The 18509-nt window shown below is 29.5% G+C and overlaps 1 protein-coding gene across 4 annotated transcripts in view; it reads left to right on the forward strand.

Moving 5' to 3' along the window:
* The window catches only part of LOC132952983 (glucose dehydrogenase [FAD, quinone]-like), a 33439-nt gene extending 15140 nt beyond the window's left edge, over window positions 1-18299 (forward strand). The window contains exons 1-3 of one of the 4 annotated variants that reach the window (XM_061025517.1): window positions 11085-11205; window positions 15082-16569; window positions 16717-18299. In XM_061025517.1, coding sequence (XP_060881500.1) covers window positions 15157-16569; window positions 16717-17175 — 1872 coding nt within the window. In that variant the 5' untranslated portion in view covers window positions 11085-11205; window positions 15082-15156 and the 3' untranslated portion in view covers window positions 17176-18299. Of the gene's footprint in view, window positions 1-11084; window positions 11206-11249; window positions 11479-11551; window positions 11963-15081; window positions 16570-16716 lie in introns of those variants that run through there. The other 3 variants (XM_061025519.1, XM_061025520.1, XM_061025518.1) reach the window with 3 other exon arrangements.
* The last annotated feature ends 210 nt before the right edge of the window (window positions 18300-18509 follow it).

The following is an 18509-nucleotide window of genomic DNA, read 5'->3' on the forward strand; positions in this document are numbered from 1 at the left end:
TATAATAATATGATAATAATATATTTATTGCGATGAAATTATAATGGCCGTATAATAATTTAATAATAATATATTTATTGAGATGAAATTATATTCCTTGATCCTATGAAAATTGGATAGTAATGCAAAAATTAATACAATGCTCCTAATATATTGTTACAATGGCAGTTGAAAAATATTAAAAATACATAGTTACAATTTTTTTTTTTTTTTTATAATAATTTAAAGTTCGAATTTTGACAAAATACGTAAAATTAGTCATATTGTTGTAATTTATAAATATTATTGGTGGATATATTATTATGAAACTTTTAGAGTATATTATTATATTTCATACACACAATGACATTTTCAAATGTAATTAATTTTGGCAAAAATTAATTTAACCTACTGTAGTAGGTAGATACTTATGCTTTGTACTACAATTAATTAGGTGGTTTACTCTAATCACAATAATTTCAAAAAATAGACCTACTTGGTAATTATAATAATCTGGCAGACGGTCTTCGCTCAGAACCGTTTTTCGTATACAATGGTTTTATATCATTGAATTTAAATGTAACATCTTCGATTACAGTGGGTCACTTGTAACTGTACAGCAGAGCTATATCCACTTACCAGATTTTTTTTTTTAATTTCAATATAAGTATTAAAAATTTTGACTTAATTTTACCTGTAAAATGTGTTATATAATTTAGTCTCAAGCCTCAGCACAAAAACAAATTCTCAAGATACCCCCACATTAGAGAACTAAGACCCCTAGCCCCCCCCCACCACCCTCGCCTAAAACTACCTCCAAAAACTAGCCCCCTCGTGTCCAACATCTAGGACTTTCCGTCCCCCACCACTAGGATAGGCTACAGCCTGGTATAGGAAACGACCAATCGGGTCGATCAAATAAGCAAAGCAAAGCAAGTACCTAGTACTTACTACTTAGTAGCATAGTACACAAAAATAATTAATTTTAAATATTTTGCATATCTACGAAAACTAAATGGACGCATTTTTTTTTTTATCCATTTTCAACAATTTTCTTGACATTTTTACCTCAGCATTGAATGTACAAAAGAAAATTCTCTGAAACTCTCTCAAAAAAATGATTCGTGAAATATTTTTAGAACTCCAATAGTGTGTTTTTATTCGTCAACAATGCATCGTGCCGAGATTATCGAATTTACTATAAACTAATTAAGAAAAAGTAACGAATATTTTCATATTAATATCACGAGGACGATTTATTTTTGCAATGCCTTAAAAGCAACGTACCAAAGTATCAGTATTAACGAAATAATTGATTAGTTTATTTTAAAAACTACTATTTCATAATTATCCAGTATAAAATCAAGGATGATAACTGACGAGACTGTAGGTATAAAGAGTTTTAAATAAAAACATAGTTGACTTGTTATTAACCTAAATATTTTAATTATTCATATTGTTACCTGCGTGTGTTTCGCTAAAAGTATTTGCTGATTTTATTAAAATATAATCTACATAAAAAAGTTTTTTTTTTTAAGAAGCCAGTTTATTATACATACAATTAACACTCGTAAATATATTTAACAAGCGTAAAAAATATTTTAAATTTAATGTTTTCGTAGAAAAATAATTAAGCATATTTTATTTATTCATATTAATTTTATTATTTCAAATGAATGCCATTTGTATTTTTTTGCATGTACGACAATAAATTACCGTGATCATACGAAAATACGCTTCGTAGTATATTGTATTGATGATTTTCGAATCGATTTTCACATTAAAAAATCTTCATTACAATAAGTTTTATCTAGTCATGCGCCAACTTGTTCCAGCTCGCCACTATCATACTTTCTGAGTGACAAATATATTCTTATTTCATAACGGAAACCAATTAATTTTAAATACGTAATCCTAATTAATTGTTTTAACATGACGACGGCAGTAATGGCACCCGATACAACAAGTGTTTGTTTAATGATATTAACTATTATTTATTATTATTATTATTATTATTATTATTATTACTATACTATTGCATATCTACCTACCTTAATGATGTTTATTCGTTGATTATTTATTTATTAGTTTATATATTAAATAAACACCATTCGGCTTTTTAATAACAGTAGTAGAGGCGCATGAGAAATATCACTGAATTAACAAACTTAACAGAACACAATGAACGGGGACAATATATTATTATTTAAATCCTGTAGAACAATGTGGCCTTAAGATTATTGGTTGTTCATGGTTATATAATGGACATCGTTCTCATTGTGGGGGGCATTTTCTTCCCCCAAAAATTGAACCGACTCGTCGTTAAGTAATAGGACTGCTGAAACCTACAGGTGCTACTTGGTACATGAGTGTAAATTCGCCCTAACTAGTGTGGTACGTGTAAGTGACCTTCAATTACTAATCTCCGGGTAAAGTTAACAACGTACTCTGATTCGTTGTTCGCTCTTCGTATAAAAACCATTAAAGTGTCAATAAAAATATATTTTTATTTTTTCATTACGGCCGCCGAATGCAAAAATACAAATTTTAACACGAACGTTATCAAATGTAATGAAATACTTACTTGCCATGAAATAAAATTAGTAGTAGATACTCGCAGATTATATTAAACGACTGATCCAAAATGTAAGTTGTAAAAATATTTGTCGGTCTACTCGGTCTGGACGTCAACATTATAATTCTTTTTTTAAACCATTCAAATGTTATATGTAAATATTTTTATTCGAATTCATTGTATGTTCCGACTTGCTGTGTATTTTTAATCATAAATTATTCTACCAATTCATATGGGTTACCTACTTCACAATAGAACATTTTCACAACTCATAAAATATCAAATATCAAAATTTAAAATCAACATCTATTATGTTCTAAAGTTATTATTATTATTATTATTTTTCTAACCAATTTTCGTAACGCTTTGTTTATTGTCATAGAAACACAAATAAACATTAAAAATAAAAATAAAAATGTAATCAAATTCCTAACAAAATATAGGATGCTACTAGACACGTTTCCACTGCATTATAGTTACTCAAAAATGTATCTAAGATTCCTTAATTGTCGTTGCAGAAGAAAATTATCTAGTGGCATGATATTTATAATATTATATACGAATGATTTTTTTTTTTAATGATATTTACAATTTGTACGGATAGGTATGAACAAATAAAATGTGTAAAAAGAGAAAAGATAATATTCTGGCTACTTATTTTATAGGAACCTCTGGTGACACGCTCTACCGATTTAAAATTAATAAGTTAATTAAATTAATATTATTTTTACTCAAGAGAAAAAAAAACATTCGTCATCAAATTCATTGAGAGTTGATTTTCACAAAAAATTATGTTTATATTATTAATGTGGGTGACATTTTTTTTATTTACATAAAATAAGGAAAATACAATAAAATATCAAACTTTAAAAAATATCGATGATAGTAAAAGCAATGATCGATTACAAAGCGTATACGTTAAATTAATTTATCCGATCCGGTTTTCAGGAGGAAATTTAATATTATTATCATTTTATATGTTATTTTAACTTACGAGTATGACTGTGCGTTGTTTATTCGATAAACATTACGACACGTCATATTCTAATATTTTTCTAGTATTTTTATTGTATTCGTATAAAAACATGATCGTCTACAACTGACCCGCGGCCCTCAAAGTCTTATTTTTTAGTCCTCCTAATGTATTTAAAAAATAATAATTAGGCAGTGGATGATGGCGGCTGCCAGTCATATCAACGACTAATAATAATAATAATAATAACACATTATCTTCAATTCATATTAATATTTTGTAATGTGATAACATGCGGTTTGTTATAAAATAAAATATGAATAAAAATATTTTTTTTGTATGGTTATTGAAGAAGCTATAGTTGCACACTTGGCAATCATGTCTTGTGTACTTGATATTATATAGTTATATTAATTTAATGTACAAAATAAAATGGACGACAGTTGTTGTGTTCTAATGAATTGCCGTACGCCATGCGCCATTCAGATGAAAATGTTCTTCCCCGCAGCAAAACGGCCTACGATTAGAACTTTAACAACTATAATAATTATAATAATATATTATTTAGTGCCCTGTTAAGAGGACGTCTCACCAACATATTGTGTTGGATCCGTCTTACACAACATGGCAAATATTGTCGTTCAACTAAACTTGCAATTTTGTGTTGTTAGCTTTCATAATATTATTAGAGTGATATAATGATTTGACCTATTAACTATATTATATAACACAATATTTAACAAACATTATAATATGTGTCTGTACTTAGTTTTTTCACGATGTAAAAATGTCCACGCGAGTTACTGGCATTTTTTAACAGTAAATTTCCATACTCATAACTTACTAGTGTAGAGAGTCGCACGTGCAGGACACTGCGGAACATATTAATGTTACCTAACCTACGTAACACGTTGAATTTAGATTTTTAGGCGGTTTTGTGATAAGATGGTTTAAACATCGACGAAACACTATTATTGATACGGTTGAACGACACTTTAATATTAAGCATATTTTGTTATTATTTAACATTTAAAAGTTTCTAGCTGGGAACTACTTAGATGATAATAATAGGTCCTCCGCGATGATATCGATCGTAAAGCAACGACGGACGCAAGTCGGCACTGTGAGGTGTAATAGTTGCCAGTTTAGAGTTGACGTGACTATAATATTGACAATTTCTTTTCTAAATATAGGCCTGCTTTATTCTAATAAAAGTTAATAACTATGCCGAATAGGTGATATCATTACGTCACCATCGGCGGGAACAGTGTGTTTCTGTTTATTAATCGCTGCACTAGGGACATTAATTATGCCGGGTTGCACGAACAATCTCACTAAACATTTAACGAATCAATGGTGAGCTCTTAAACAACGATTTAGTGCGGCCCATATATGATTGGTCCATTAAATTTTATTGAATAATTAAATCAATCAGTTTTTCACGCTACCAGCGGCATATTATATATTATTTAAAACTGCTTATTCGTATTGTTGCACGTACACCATCTATAATTATTATAGGTGTATTAGGATTTATATTATAGTAAAAGACTAATATTATAATTAACTCATAACGATCATATCATCAAATAAAATCACACAAAATTGGTTTTAATGAACGCAACTAAACTGATATCATTGCAAAATTCGACAAAAAAAGTTTAAATACTAAACGTATAGGTACAAGAAAATACACAATTTCATATAATTTATTTTCTAATCGAGCTCTTGACATTGCTAGTCAGTACCTACCCGCCTTAGCTAACTGTTAGCTGCCGATATTAACAATATTATGTTATAAGTCAGTTTCTTATAGGTAATTAGTAATTTATTTGTAACAAATAAATATATTCACTCGTATAATTAATTAATAGAAGGCAGGGCAAGTGGGTACCGCTCTAATGTAGGGTTATAGTCTTCCAACTGGTCACTGCAATGGATGTGTTAAATTTGAATTCAACGATATAAAATCATTGAATACGAAAAACGATTACGACCGAAGACCTTCTGTCGGCCTAAGAATATTTTTATGATATTATTGCTGTTGAAGTTTAAAGACATTAATAATACAGTAGGTTTAATTAAATTAAAAAAAACGTCGTTCACAATATAATAATATACCTAGGTAGGTACTTACTTTAAAAGTTTCAATTACCTACTAACGAATAATATTTTTAAATTAAAAACATTGATCTTCGTTTGAAAATCTAATTTTTGATCAAATTTTAACTTAAAATATCTATTCAGAAAAACTGTGTTTAAATATTTTATAGATTTTATGAGAAGCATTGTTTCAAAGATTAGATGCTTATAGCTATATATTATAAATTTGAATATTTTATAAAGTTTTAACTACCAAATAATATGAAGATTTTCGAAATGAATTTTGAACTATAAATGCTTATAAAAAATGTATATATGTATCTTAAATAGTTATCAACGTCTATTATCCAACATAATATGAGGAACCTTGTATTACATTTCCAAGCTTTTTAACCCAACGAAAAATTTTAATTGAAATTTATATGAAAAAAATCTAAGAAAATTTAAAATAAACATTTGGCGAACATTTAAAGTATCAACAATTATTAATTTTTGAATAATAACAAAATAAGAAAATCAGTTGTACCCGATTTGTTAATTTACCGGTTAAGTTCAAACGCTCATAAAAATATCATTGACTTTCCAGTAAATTTTTTTATTGCTTAAGGTAGGAAATCGTATGGGGAATCTTGTAATCGATCTTTAAATCTTACATAATATAGGATCTACAATTATTTTTAAATTTTGAATTTCACCAAAAAAACTAAATCGATTTTAAGAAAAATTGGTTTTGCGTAAAAATCACCGTTTTCCTATAATTTTGTTTTGGTTATTCCTGACGCTTTTGAAAACTACTAAGATTTTTTTACTTTCGACTCCCCGAAATACCAACTACATTCAATTTCCTATCAGAAAAAATGCTAAAGTAGGAAATCGATGCATTTTTACTGCCCAAAAAAGTGATCACTTGGGTGGGATTTATATACAATAGCCAATAAAAAATTGTAAAATATGTATTTTATTTACCGAAATGTGCAACAATATTTTTTTATTTGTTCATATAAATCAGAAACTAATCTAAACGTAAACTGCAAATAATTTATTATTTATTTTAATTGTTATTTAATAATATATAGAATTATTATATATTATAAGTACCTAGTCATTATTGCATTGAATATTGCTGTAATGATATTATGTTCTTTCAAATAACCAGGAATCGGAACGAAGAATGGATTTATACTGACCAAAACTTGCGTATCAATGAAAAACGAAAATAATGTACAGGTAACCATATCGGTGGTCTGACCAAGATAAGATTAGATAGTACATTTACGACAGTTCGACAATTAAGACAATAATAAATTGAAGATGTTCATTAAATAAATTCCATTTAAGATTTTAAAAAATCGAATTACGCTGTATTACGAGTACCTATATGCATCGTGTTCAAAATATGTGAAAATTTACAAAAAAAAATTGTTCTATTTAATCGAGAATTATCCAAATCGTGAATATATCTAACTATCAATCAATTTATACTCAATGAAAAAAAACATTCGAATGCATAGAAATCCTATCCCTAGACTTATGACACAAAAAATTGTAATAAACCCACATCATTGTTAAGTCAATACAGACATCGATCCGCTCAAAATCTAAAATGATTTTATGGCAAATTAGAATGTAGCCAAGTGAAATACAAAATTATTAATTTATTCGTGACACCCAATCACCAGATTTTTTTTCATTATTATTGAGGCGATTCGGTTTGACCGTTTTATAATAAAAAAAATATCATTATACATAGGTACCTATACATTTTTCGTTAATTTCGTCGATAAAACGTGTTCCAAGAATTAATATGAAAATATATTAAAATGTTTTAAGGCGTTTAATTTAGTTCAAACTCACCCCCACTTACAGACACCTTCGAAAATTTGGTTTTGGATTGTGGTACCTTATTCGAAAAAAAAACAGCGTACAATAGAACTTTGGACAGTCGTAAACCATACATTGGTAATACAATTATTTGCGTACGCTCGAGGGACCTGTCCGTTATGTATTTAAGTATTTTACACTACAAGCACTAAGGATGAACCTTAACGAGTTTAAAGTTCAAAGTTTATTTTGTTTTATCATTTCAGCTTAACTAGTTACTGTTGGTCTTCAGTTAATTTAACTACTAGCTTAACTTAATTGTATGTTAATAAACGTGAAATCAACGAACTATCAAGTTCACTTAAATATGGCATCATGTTAATTTAGTTTTATTTTATTAGATTTCAATCGATTTCGTTTCCTTGTCAATAAATATTTCAGGTAATGTTTGGCGTGAATTATTTGTAAAAATATTGTTAAACTCGCAAAAACTCCAATAAATACTGTATTAAAACTACCTATACTTAGTTTTGAGTTGGTAACAAGTAAAGTATAGGACTGTAACGTTATAATCGTAACGCGACAATAAGACCTCGGGACAATAAGCCACAAGTGACAATAAGATCAACGAGATGACAATTAGACCACGCAGTCTTATTGTCCCAAGTGTTTTTAAAATTAAACTGAGCCAATAAGACTACAGGTTGAAAAAAGGTGACAATAAGACAGCGTGGTCTTATTGTCCCGAGTCTTATTGTCCTTTTCCCCGTTATAATATACAAAAACAAAAATTGACTGTTATTCAACTTATTAAAAAGTAAAAAAAAATTGTGTATTAACTATTAAATATTGTGCTTAACTAGTCGCTCAGTTAACCATAAATTAAATCAATTTTAATAGAGGAGGGTATATATATTGTGGTTTGCAGGTGATGATAAAATTTATGATAAGGCCTTTGGCGCTTTAAAAGGTCTCGCTTCGATGGAGGGAACGTTTGAAAGTCGAGTTTGAGTGTCATTAGCTATCAGTCATGAACCATTTAAAATTTAAATAAATAGGTAACTGGACAGGCTAGATACGATCCTCCGGAGACTGCCCGGCGCTTTTTCGTGCGTACAAAATTCTCAAGTCGAAAACCGTGTTTAAGTTTAGTAGGACTAGCAAGTCGGTGTAAGACGACAATACACCAAACTGAGCAATGTTCGCCTTTGGCGGACTGAGTGCATGTCTTGTGCTTTCCCATAATATGCAAAAGGCGTTAAGTCGAAAATCGCGTTTTGCCGTTCAGCAAGTCGGTCGCATCGAGCTAAAATCGATTAACGTTCAGCTTAGTCACCTAGAAATTAACTTTTGCCAAAAACATTGCATTCGAAAATGTCATCATTGTGTGTAACAATATACCTAACTATGTTGATTCAAGTACTTACGAATAATATTATTAATTTACAACATTTGACTTCAATCATCATTCACAGTTATAATTAAAATATCTAATTTCATCCAAATTTGAGATGAAAATGTCTGTACAAATAAACTGTATTTATAAAATATTTTTTTGTATTTTATTGTTACATTATTAATTACTTATGTTTAACCTGAAATACATATTATTCAAGCCACAGCTATTACCATGGTATATTTCACACATTTTTAACTACAAAATAGTTTGCAAATTTTCGTAATGTTGACGAATTTTGACATACTTTTATCTTTGATCTTCAAATGTTTATACAAAAAAAAAACATGTCTATGGATCTTTAATATTTATAAACAGTTTGATCACAACTTATCGAGCCTTTATGGTGAACACTGTATTCAACTTTCAAGTTTTTGACCACGCAAAACATTTTTTATTACCAATTGTTTTAAGGAAATAATCGTTTATTTCACATGGCATAAATAGCTAAAAAATAGGTCAAAGTATTTAGAAAAATATATCATATTATGTAGGAAATAATAATATAAATATTTGTAGAAAAATTAATTCATCTAAAGTTATGCGTTTTCATTAGAACAGAACAAGGACATCGTTTAATAAGAAATCGTTATTTTAGACGTGAAATGTGAATATCGATAGTTTCCTCAAAATTTAAACTTCTGACGCTCATTAAAAAATATTTGTGGATTTATATTCATTCATTTTTTTAAAAAAAATTGCTAAAATAACAACTAAATAATGTCGAATCTTGTATTACATTTTTAAACCTTAGGTATGATTATTAAACATTGTTCGCATTTTTCTAATAAAAAAGTAAGATGTATCTTCGGTATTTTTTATTTGGAATATATATATAAAAACAATTATGAAAAATCTTGAAATCAATTTTCAAGGTATTTGGTTGAGCAAAAAATTTTTATGGACATTTATAGAAAAAAACTAAAAATAACAAATCTGAAAAGGTCTATACTATTACGCAGCTTAAAAATTGTTAAAATAAATAGAAAATTTGACGGTGTATAGAAAATACTAACATAACCATTTGGTGAAATTTTCAAGTTACTAAGGTTATTCGTTTTTGGATTATACCAAAAAAATGTAATCTATTTTTTCGAAGGCGCCAAATGATTTTGCGTAAAAAATTCCTTATTACCATAATTTTTTTTTACTCCATGAACTTTAAATGTTTTTATCTTGTAATGCAGCATTTCAATACAGAATGTTTTAAACGGTTTTTTTTACTTAAGAATTTTGTCACCAGAAACCACACTCACAAGACACTGAAAAAAAAACATCAGGATCATATTCCAAAATCAAATCGTTCATTGGTAGGTATTATTTGTTTATTTTGTTTATTTCAAGAAACGATGGGAAAGAATGCTAACTTGATCAGTCCTCTGGCTCTCGATACCAAAAAACGAAAAAAAGGAATTATTTTATTGTTTATTCAAAATTAAGCTGTAAATTACGATAATTTTTCAGATTACAATCTGTAACCAATAGTAACCGACCATTTACCAGCAAAAAAAAAACTGTTATTATTTCCTTCGTGAATCTTAAAATGGTTGTGTGAACATAATATATTTAAGCTGTGAATTTCACAATAATCCTTCTTAGTGTTTATTTACATCGTGAAACCTTCGTCAGACAAAATTCCAAGTCTCCAACTATTATGGTTTATACGTTGATTTTCCGTCAGTCAGTTGGCAATTCATTTATTCTGTAAGTCAGGGAAAAGTCACTAATATACATGGAGAGAATATAATATTTTTAGGCAGGTAACAGTTGAAACGTAATAATCAATAATTATTTAATAGTTTATTACTAATTATGATATTTTTAGGTACGTGACAATTGAAACATATTATTATTATAATTTATAATACAATCATAAATACGTTTAAATCACGCTTAATGTCCTACTTATAATAATAAGTAATAATAGTTTTAAACATTTCAACAGGTTTTATTAATTTTCAATTCTGTGCTGGTGTAAAAAATAATATAGGATTATAGGAAAAACTGCACAGTTATCATAAAATATTGATAAATAATTAGTGTAGGTACTGAAATATTCTTACTACGGTTGTGTCGCGCCGTTTATGACCGTTTAGTAATAAATTATGCTAATTGTGATACAGTGTAAAAAAATAACAATAAATAAAATGAATTTGAACAACTATAAAACAAATAACAAAGTGTAACCAGATACCAGTAACCGTCCAGCAACTGAACGAATGCTCAAACATACGAGCAGTTCTGCAGTTCAGTTACCTAGTGACAGCGTGCAACATTAGTGGTTTAACTCTCCTGCAGGTACACGATTCGTTTATTCATTATAATATAGTTTCAAATATTTAGCGGTGTGTGATAATATTGTATTAAACGTATATTTATTCGTCGTTTGTTCATTGATAATATCGTTCAAATGTTAAACTAAACAAATTGTAATCGACAAAAATAAAATCACGTGCGATATTGTAACATAATAATTATTATACAAGGTGATCCGTTTGAGCGTCTAGACGTCTACAACAACACTCGTCGTTTAGAAAAGTCTTAACTATTATTTTCATAACACAAACAAATGTATGTCATTGCAAGACGAATTTTAAACGTTATAGTCATAATTTTTTTGTGGTTTTAATTAATTGAATTTTGATTTTGAAATTTTTAATTTATATAGTTTATCACGAACAATTTTACGGAGTATTACGATACATTTAAATCGAATTTAAAACAGTGATTTTTTTTAATTATTTATAAGTTGTTAAGGTTTGATGAAATGAGTAAGTGTCGGAACTACTGGGAAATCCTGTGATGGAATATTTCGGGATATCAAAATAATGTAAACATTTTTGAAATGTTCAGTTATTAATTGTTATTGACAGTCATGTCTTTTGATTTGTATATTTTTCATATAAGTATCAATATAATATTATTTCGTATATTTTAAAAGTTTGAAAATGTATTTGAAACTCTAACTATAGTATAATATATTAATAATAGGATAGGTATTGATCACTAGGTACAGTTCATATTGTTAGTTGGAAAAAGAGTGATTTTGTTCAGAGTAAGTACCTATATAGTATTATAATATTATATTACTCAATAACTGATAAAATATTTTCAACTAGTTTTTAGATTTAAAGGGGCGAGAAAAGTGTAAAAAGTGTTCCTGTTAAGGAATATTTTCTGTTTCCAATTGTATTAGTCTTTTTTTCTATGAATGTCAATAAAACTTTATTTGTTGGGTAAAAAAGCTTGACAATTTAATACAAGGCTCCTTCTATATTGTTTCAATGATATTTGAAAAATATTAAAAATTTTTAGTCACAGTTTTTATTTATAAGCATTTAAAGTTCAAATATTGACAAAATACGGAAAAATCGTGAAATTAGCACATTATTTTGAGTTGAGAAAATTTAAGTTAAACAATTTTCTTTTTAAGATCCAAGATTTAAAAATGTAATACAAGGTTCCTCATAAGTTTGTCTACCTTTATAAAAAAAAAAAATGTCTACAAGCAAATCAAATTAAAATTTTATGAGCGTTTGAAATTCATATTTTTACAACATTTGATATTCACTCGATTTCTCATGTAACGATTTTCTTATTTTGTTGTGATTAAAAAACGAATCACCGTAGATACTTGAAAATTTCACTGAATGTTTATATTATCATTTCCTATACACCATACAATTTTGAAAATAATTTGACTTTTTTTGAGCTGTTTACGGACATTGTCAGTTTTCAATTTTCTTAGTTTTTTTTTTCTATAAATATCAATTAAATTTTATTTGTTTGGTAAAAAAACATGAAAATTTAATGCAAGGCTCCTGATATATTGTTCCAGTAGCAGTTAAAAAATATTAAAAATACATAGGCACGATTTTTTTTAATAAGCATTTAAAGTTCGAATTTTGACTAAATTTATCAAATTTAAAATTTAATAATTATTTTGTAGTTAAAAATGTATAAAATGTTCATTTTTTATAGGTAAGGATTGAAAATTTAAAACAAGAGTCCACGTACGTAGGTTATATATAAATTACTTTATTCACAATAATATCATCAAATACACTTAGTAATATCATAAGCAGACTGACCATTTTCGATCAGAATCGTTTTTCTTATACAATGATATTATACCATTGAATTCAAATTTAACACCATCTATTACAGTGACCCACTTGTAACCTACTTTACAGCAGAGCAACATTCACTTATCCACTTTTTTAATGTTTATTCTTGTTTCCCGCCAAAATCTTTTGATCTGAAAATCTCTCGTGATTTCACGATAGGTCTCAGAATAAATATAATTCGTTATTATAAATTTGTATGGCATTATTTAATAATTATAATACAGGTTTAATGCGGTATTTCAAGTTTTCGTCGTACCTATTTATTTAAGAGAGAGACTTTCAGTGTATAGAATTTTTTTTTTAAATATCAATAACATAAAAAAGTCTGAATCATTTTATAAATTTTACGTATGAATTAAAATTTTTTACCATTGGCAGTTAAAAATATTTATTGGATTAAATTTTTATTTAGCACAAAGGTACAATGTTTGTTAATTTTTTATTTATATCAGAAAATTGGAATCGATTACACCAATATACCATAATATTTTAATATATATTATGTTCCAATTGAAATCAAATGTCATATTTTTTATATTTTTCAGCAAAATAAAATTATGTAATTTTATATTTTACCTAATATAAAACAGTTTACATGTTCTAAAAAAAATACTCAATAGATTTGTGTATTAATGAGTTTATAGTCAATAATATGCTAATTCAATACAATATTACACGCTATATTTCGTACGGCTTTTAACTGGTTATAACCAGTTTGTTTCATTAAATTACAGATTAAAATAAAATAGTAAAACAAAATTATTTTTTTTGCAATGTTTTTTTAGAAAATACTTAAAACGATTACACCAATGTGTGTTTAATTTTAATCGATTAAAGATACATTTCTAAAGTATTATTAAGTATTATTCATGCTAACATAATTTCCCGAGCAACAAACAAAAAACATTTTTAAAATCTTACAAATATTATAATGTTTTCTTAAGAATCCAAATTTCAAATACGATTCACTAATATTTTGAATTCAAGTTAAAAAACATAAAACAGCGGAACTCGTTTCGGTACGGCTACTAATTTACTATAAGTTTGTAATTATTGTACTTCAGTCCAAAATTGTATGCATTATTTAGAATAACAGTATTTAATAGTGTATGGCTTAGAAGTATACACACAACCATTAAGGAATTAATAATAACTACAAATGCAATATTCTCTATTAAAAGAACAATCGTATTTTTAAACATACATGTATTGGATAAACATTGAAAAAATAGAATATTATTCTTGTTTGGGATATTATTTAAAGAAATTACAGGTACCAATATATCATATTATAATGTATTAATCTAATATTATAGTGAAATTACAACATTTTACGAAAAATATAAACCGAACAGTTTGAGGTTATAATTATTTTGCTACTTTAGGTACCTATAATGTTGTGAATTAATTATATTATAATTGCTCGAAAAAGAATTCAACCTTCACATGTCAAAACTTAATGTTCTGCAATACAATTTGTTAATAATCTGCATAACTATAATACATTTTTTTATCAATTCATAAATACTCGAATGGTCTTAACTTTAATTTGCAAAAAGCTTTAATTTCTTTTTCTTATAGTTAAGCTTTTATTCACAAATTTATATGAATCAAATTAACTAACTTAAAAGTCATTGAATGTGTGTATTTTTTTCGTCCTAAAGGTTATATTGATTTAATGTTAGATTTCCACGTGTAATAAAAAAATATTAGTAGGCTGTAGCGTATCTCGAAGGTTGAAAGTGGTTAATTAGCATTAAAATTATATATTTAAATATTCTACTGATATGAAGTAACTGGTCATAATATTAGTTCATTTCATTAACACACCATGAAAATACGTCTTAATGTCCTCAAATGAACAATTCGTATTTCCAATAATTAGTGTTCTCGGTAGTTTTACTACCTATATACTTAACGCACGCATACATATATTGTAATATTAGGCAAATCAATGTAGACATCTGGTATAGTCTATGATAATAATATAATATTATTCGCATTATTTTAATTTTCATTATACTCATATAATTACTTGTACTTCCAGGGCGACATTTTACCTTGAATGACTTACAGACCAAACCATCATATTATACGCACGAATTGACACACGACGACAGCCATGGAAGTATCGGCGTTTTTAGTGTTCACCGCGTGGCTCATTTCTGTTCAACAGTGTCTGGCGTTAAATTTAAACGCACTGTCATACCTTGGTGAACGTTACCGCACAAATCTCATACAATTTCGAGAAGACCCGTTGTTCGGTAATAAACCGATACTCGATGAATACGACTTTATCGTGGTTGGGTCGGGGGCGTCGGGTGCTACGGTTGCCAAGAGGCTGGCCGAAGTACCCGAATGGAAAATATTACTGCTCGAGGCGGGTCAACAAGAATCGATTGCCACTTCAGTGCCGGCCATAGCCCATTATTTTCAATTCACAGACTTCAACTGGGCTTTCAAAACCGAAGAGGAACCGAACGCCTGTCAAGGCGTCGTAAACAAGAGATGTTTATGGCCACAAGGCAAAGGTCTCGGCGGCAGTACGATCATCAACAACAACATATACACCCGGGGCAACGTAAGAGACTTCGACCGTTGGGCCGAGGCGGGCAACCCCGGTTGGTCGTACAGAGACGTTTTACCGTATTTTTTGAAAAACGAAGACGTCACTATTCCGGAACTGAAACGATCTCCGTACCACGGTGTCGGTGGACCAATGCCGATAAGTTATTCCCCGTTCAAATCGAGACTGGTGGAGGCGTTTCTCGAGTCCGCGCCGCAAGTCGGGTTGAACGTGGTGGACTACAACAACCCGAATAGCCACGTCGGTTTTTCAAGAATCCAAGGCACGATAAACTTCGGTAGACGGGTAACGTCGGCCAGAGCGTATCTGCGAGGGAACCTGACGAACTTGCACATCGTCGATGGAGCGTTCGTTACGAAAGTACTGATCGATCCAAATACTAAAGTCGCGTTGGGCGTGGAATTCGAAAAGAATAACAGGAGACGAAGGGCCCAAGCCAGAAAAGAAGTGATCTTGTCGGCGGGCGCTTTCAACACACCAAAGCTCTTGATGCTGTCGGGCATCGGGCCCAAGGAACATCTCGAACCACTGGGAATAAACACCATAAGCGATCTGCGAGTCGGCGACAACTTACAGGAGCATCCTTCGTACGCGAACTTAGCGTTTACCGTCAATCAAACGGTGGGATTAATACCCGAACGTATATACAAGCAAGGGATACGCGAGCTTTTCAATTACTACGACGGAAATGGCTGGCTCACGACCATGGGCTGCGAAGGACTCGGATACGTGAAAACGAAATACAACAAGGACCCGGGGGACGTACCTGACATCGAATACATTTTCGTTCCGATGTCTCTGGCCGGCGAAGAAGGATTGGGAAACAGCTTGTTGAGAAGAAGCATGGGAATACCGGACAGTACTCATTATGATTTGCACAAGGGGATATTCAACAAGGACGGATGGACGATATGGACTATGCTCATGTACCCAGAGAGCACAGGACAAGTACGTAGAATATATTATTATTATGAGCTATACGCGAAATCACTCATGATGAGTATACCGAATAATGTCTGCACATAATGCGTAAAATATTATTGTGTCTATGCGTGTAAAATACCGTTTTGTTTATTTTTTGTATCGCGATTACAGGTCAGATTGAGAAACGCCAACCCTTATTCAAAACCGTTGATAAGAGCCAACTTTTTCGACGCTCCCGTGGACGTGTTGCGCATCGTGGAGGGCATAAAAATGGTTATAGAACTGAACAAGACACCGGCTTTTCAGAAGTTGGGCTCTACAATGAGCCTGCGAACGATGCCTGGATGCAGACACCTGAGTTACGGATCGGACGCGTACTGGGAATGTTGTGTGAAAAGACTGACCATGCAGATGCACCACCAGTGTTGTACAGCGAAGATGGGACCGTCGTCCGACCGGAACGCTGTGGTCAACTCACAGCTCATGGTCTATGGTGTCTCCAAGTTGCGGGTCATCGACTGTTCGGTCATGCCGACGATTACCGGTGCCCACACCGTGGCGCCTGCCTATATGATCGGAGAGAAAGGAGCCGATTTGGTCAAATCGACTTGGCTGAGACCGACGAGTTGAGGTGTTTGATATGAATGATATTAGTATTGGTAGGCATTATTCATTATTATTATTATAGTTTCTAACTAAATCAAAAGACTTAAATTAGTTATAGGTTACCAATGTCGAAATCGATCGCATAAGGTTATTGTATTATTAGTGCATAGTGTTATTATTTTCGATTTAAGTAAATTTGTATCGTTGGTTTCATTAATATTATAGTACAGAAAGCGTAGTGTATATTATTATATTTTATTTCACTGTACTATTACTCAGTCGACGAAACTTGAAACATTGAAGTAAAAAGTAACTTTCAGACACTTCTGATCATTTTATACATATAATAATATTATGTACTTTTCTTTTATTTATATTATATTCTTATCTCATACTATATAAATATTGATCGAGTAATAATAATCTATTTTAATAGCGATCATCATATACATCATATTATTTTGATGTGTTTATTTGTGTGTAGTTGATGTCCCGTAAAGAAAAAATAAGTATTATTTAAAAGTGTTGCTTTGTTTATAAACATGATGTATTGTACATTTATATTATTATAATTATTGTTGAGCATAATGAAAGTTCTTAAAATAAATTTAAATTAACAATCCAAACACGATATTATTTTAAATTTTAACATATTATTACGATTCATTACTAAGATAAGACACAATATATTGTTGAATTTGTATAATACAATATAGTATAAATAGTCTGCAATATGGACCATTAAAAAATATTTGTATACATAATAATAATATTATACGTATTTAGTTTCTAAATAGTTTGACAATAATAATTATTAGTGACATTGGCATTGTATATAGTGTTATAGAAAGTGCTTAATAACAATATTGTAGACTGACAGTATATTGATCAGAACTTGAATACATACTAATAATAATAATAATAATAATAATAATAATAATATATTGTACATTCGGAATCAGTAAGATGTTATGTAATTAAATACTAACGGAAATTCAAATTCAAATAAAAAAAAAATGTTTATTTCGTATTCGTAGCCGCAGAACCATCCCGACATCGGACCAACAGTATCATCGAATAAATATATAGATATAATACATTACATCCGTTGGACATAAATCATTTTCAAAACCAGTACCTATATACTATGCAGAATACTGGATTCCGGAATCGTTGGCAATTCGTTAAGAAAATTCAAGCAAAAACGACTTTATATAAGTATACCTACGACAATTTATTACAATAACGCAGGGGTCATGAACGTGTTCTGCAGTTAAGATCTATAGAGCATATTATTATTGTTATATTTCGCTACACGAGTTCTGTTGTGAAAAAAAAGAAAAAAAACCGTTAAGACA

This window comes from Metopolophium dirhodum, chromosome 9, assembly GCF_019925205.1.
Source record: "Metopolophium dirhodum isolate CAU chromosome 9, ASM1992520v1, whole genome shotgun sequence".
In the NCBI taxonomy this organism is placed as follows: Eukaryota; Metazoa; Arthropoda; class Insecta; order Hemiptera; family Aphididae; genus Metopolophium; species Metopolophium dirhodum.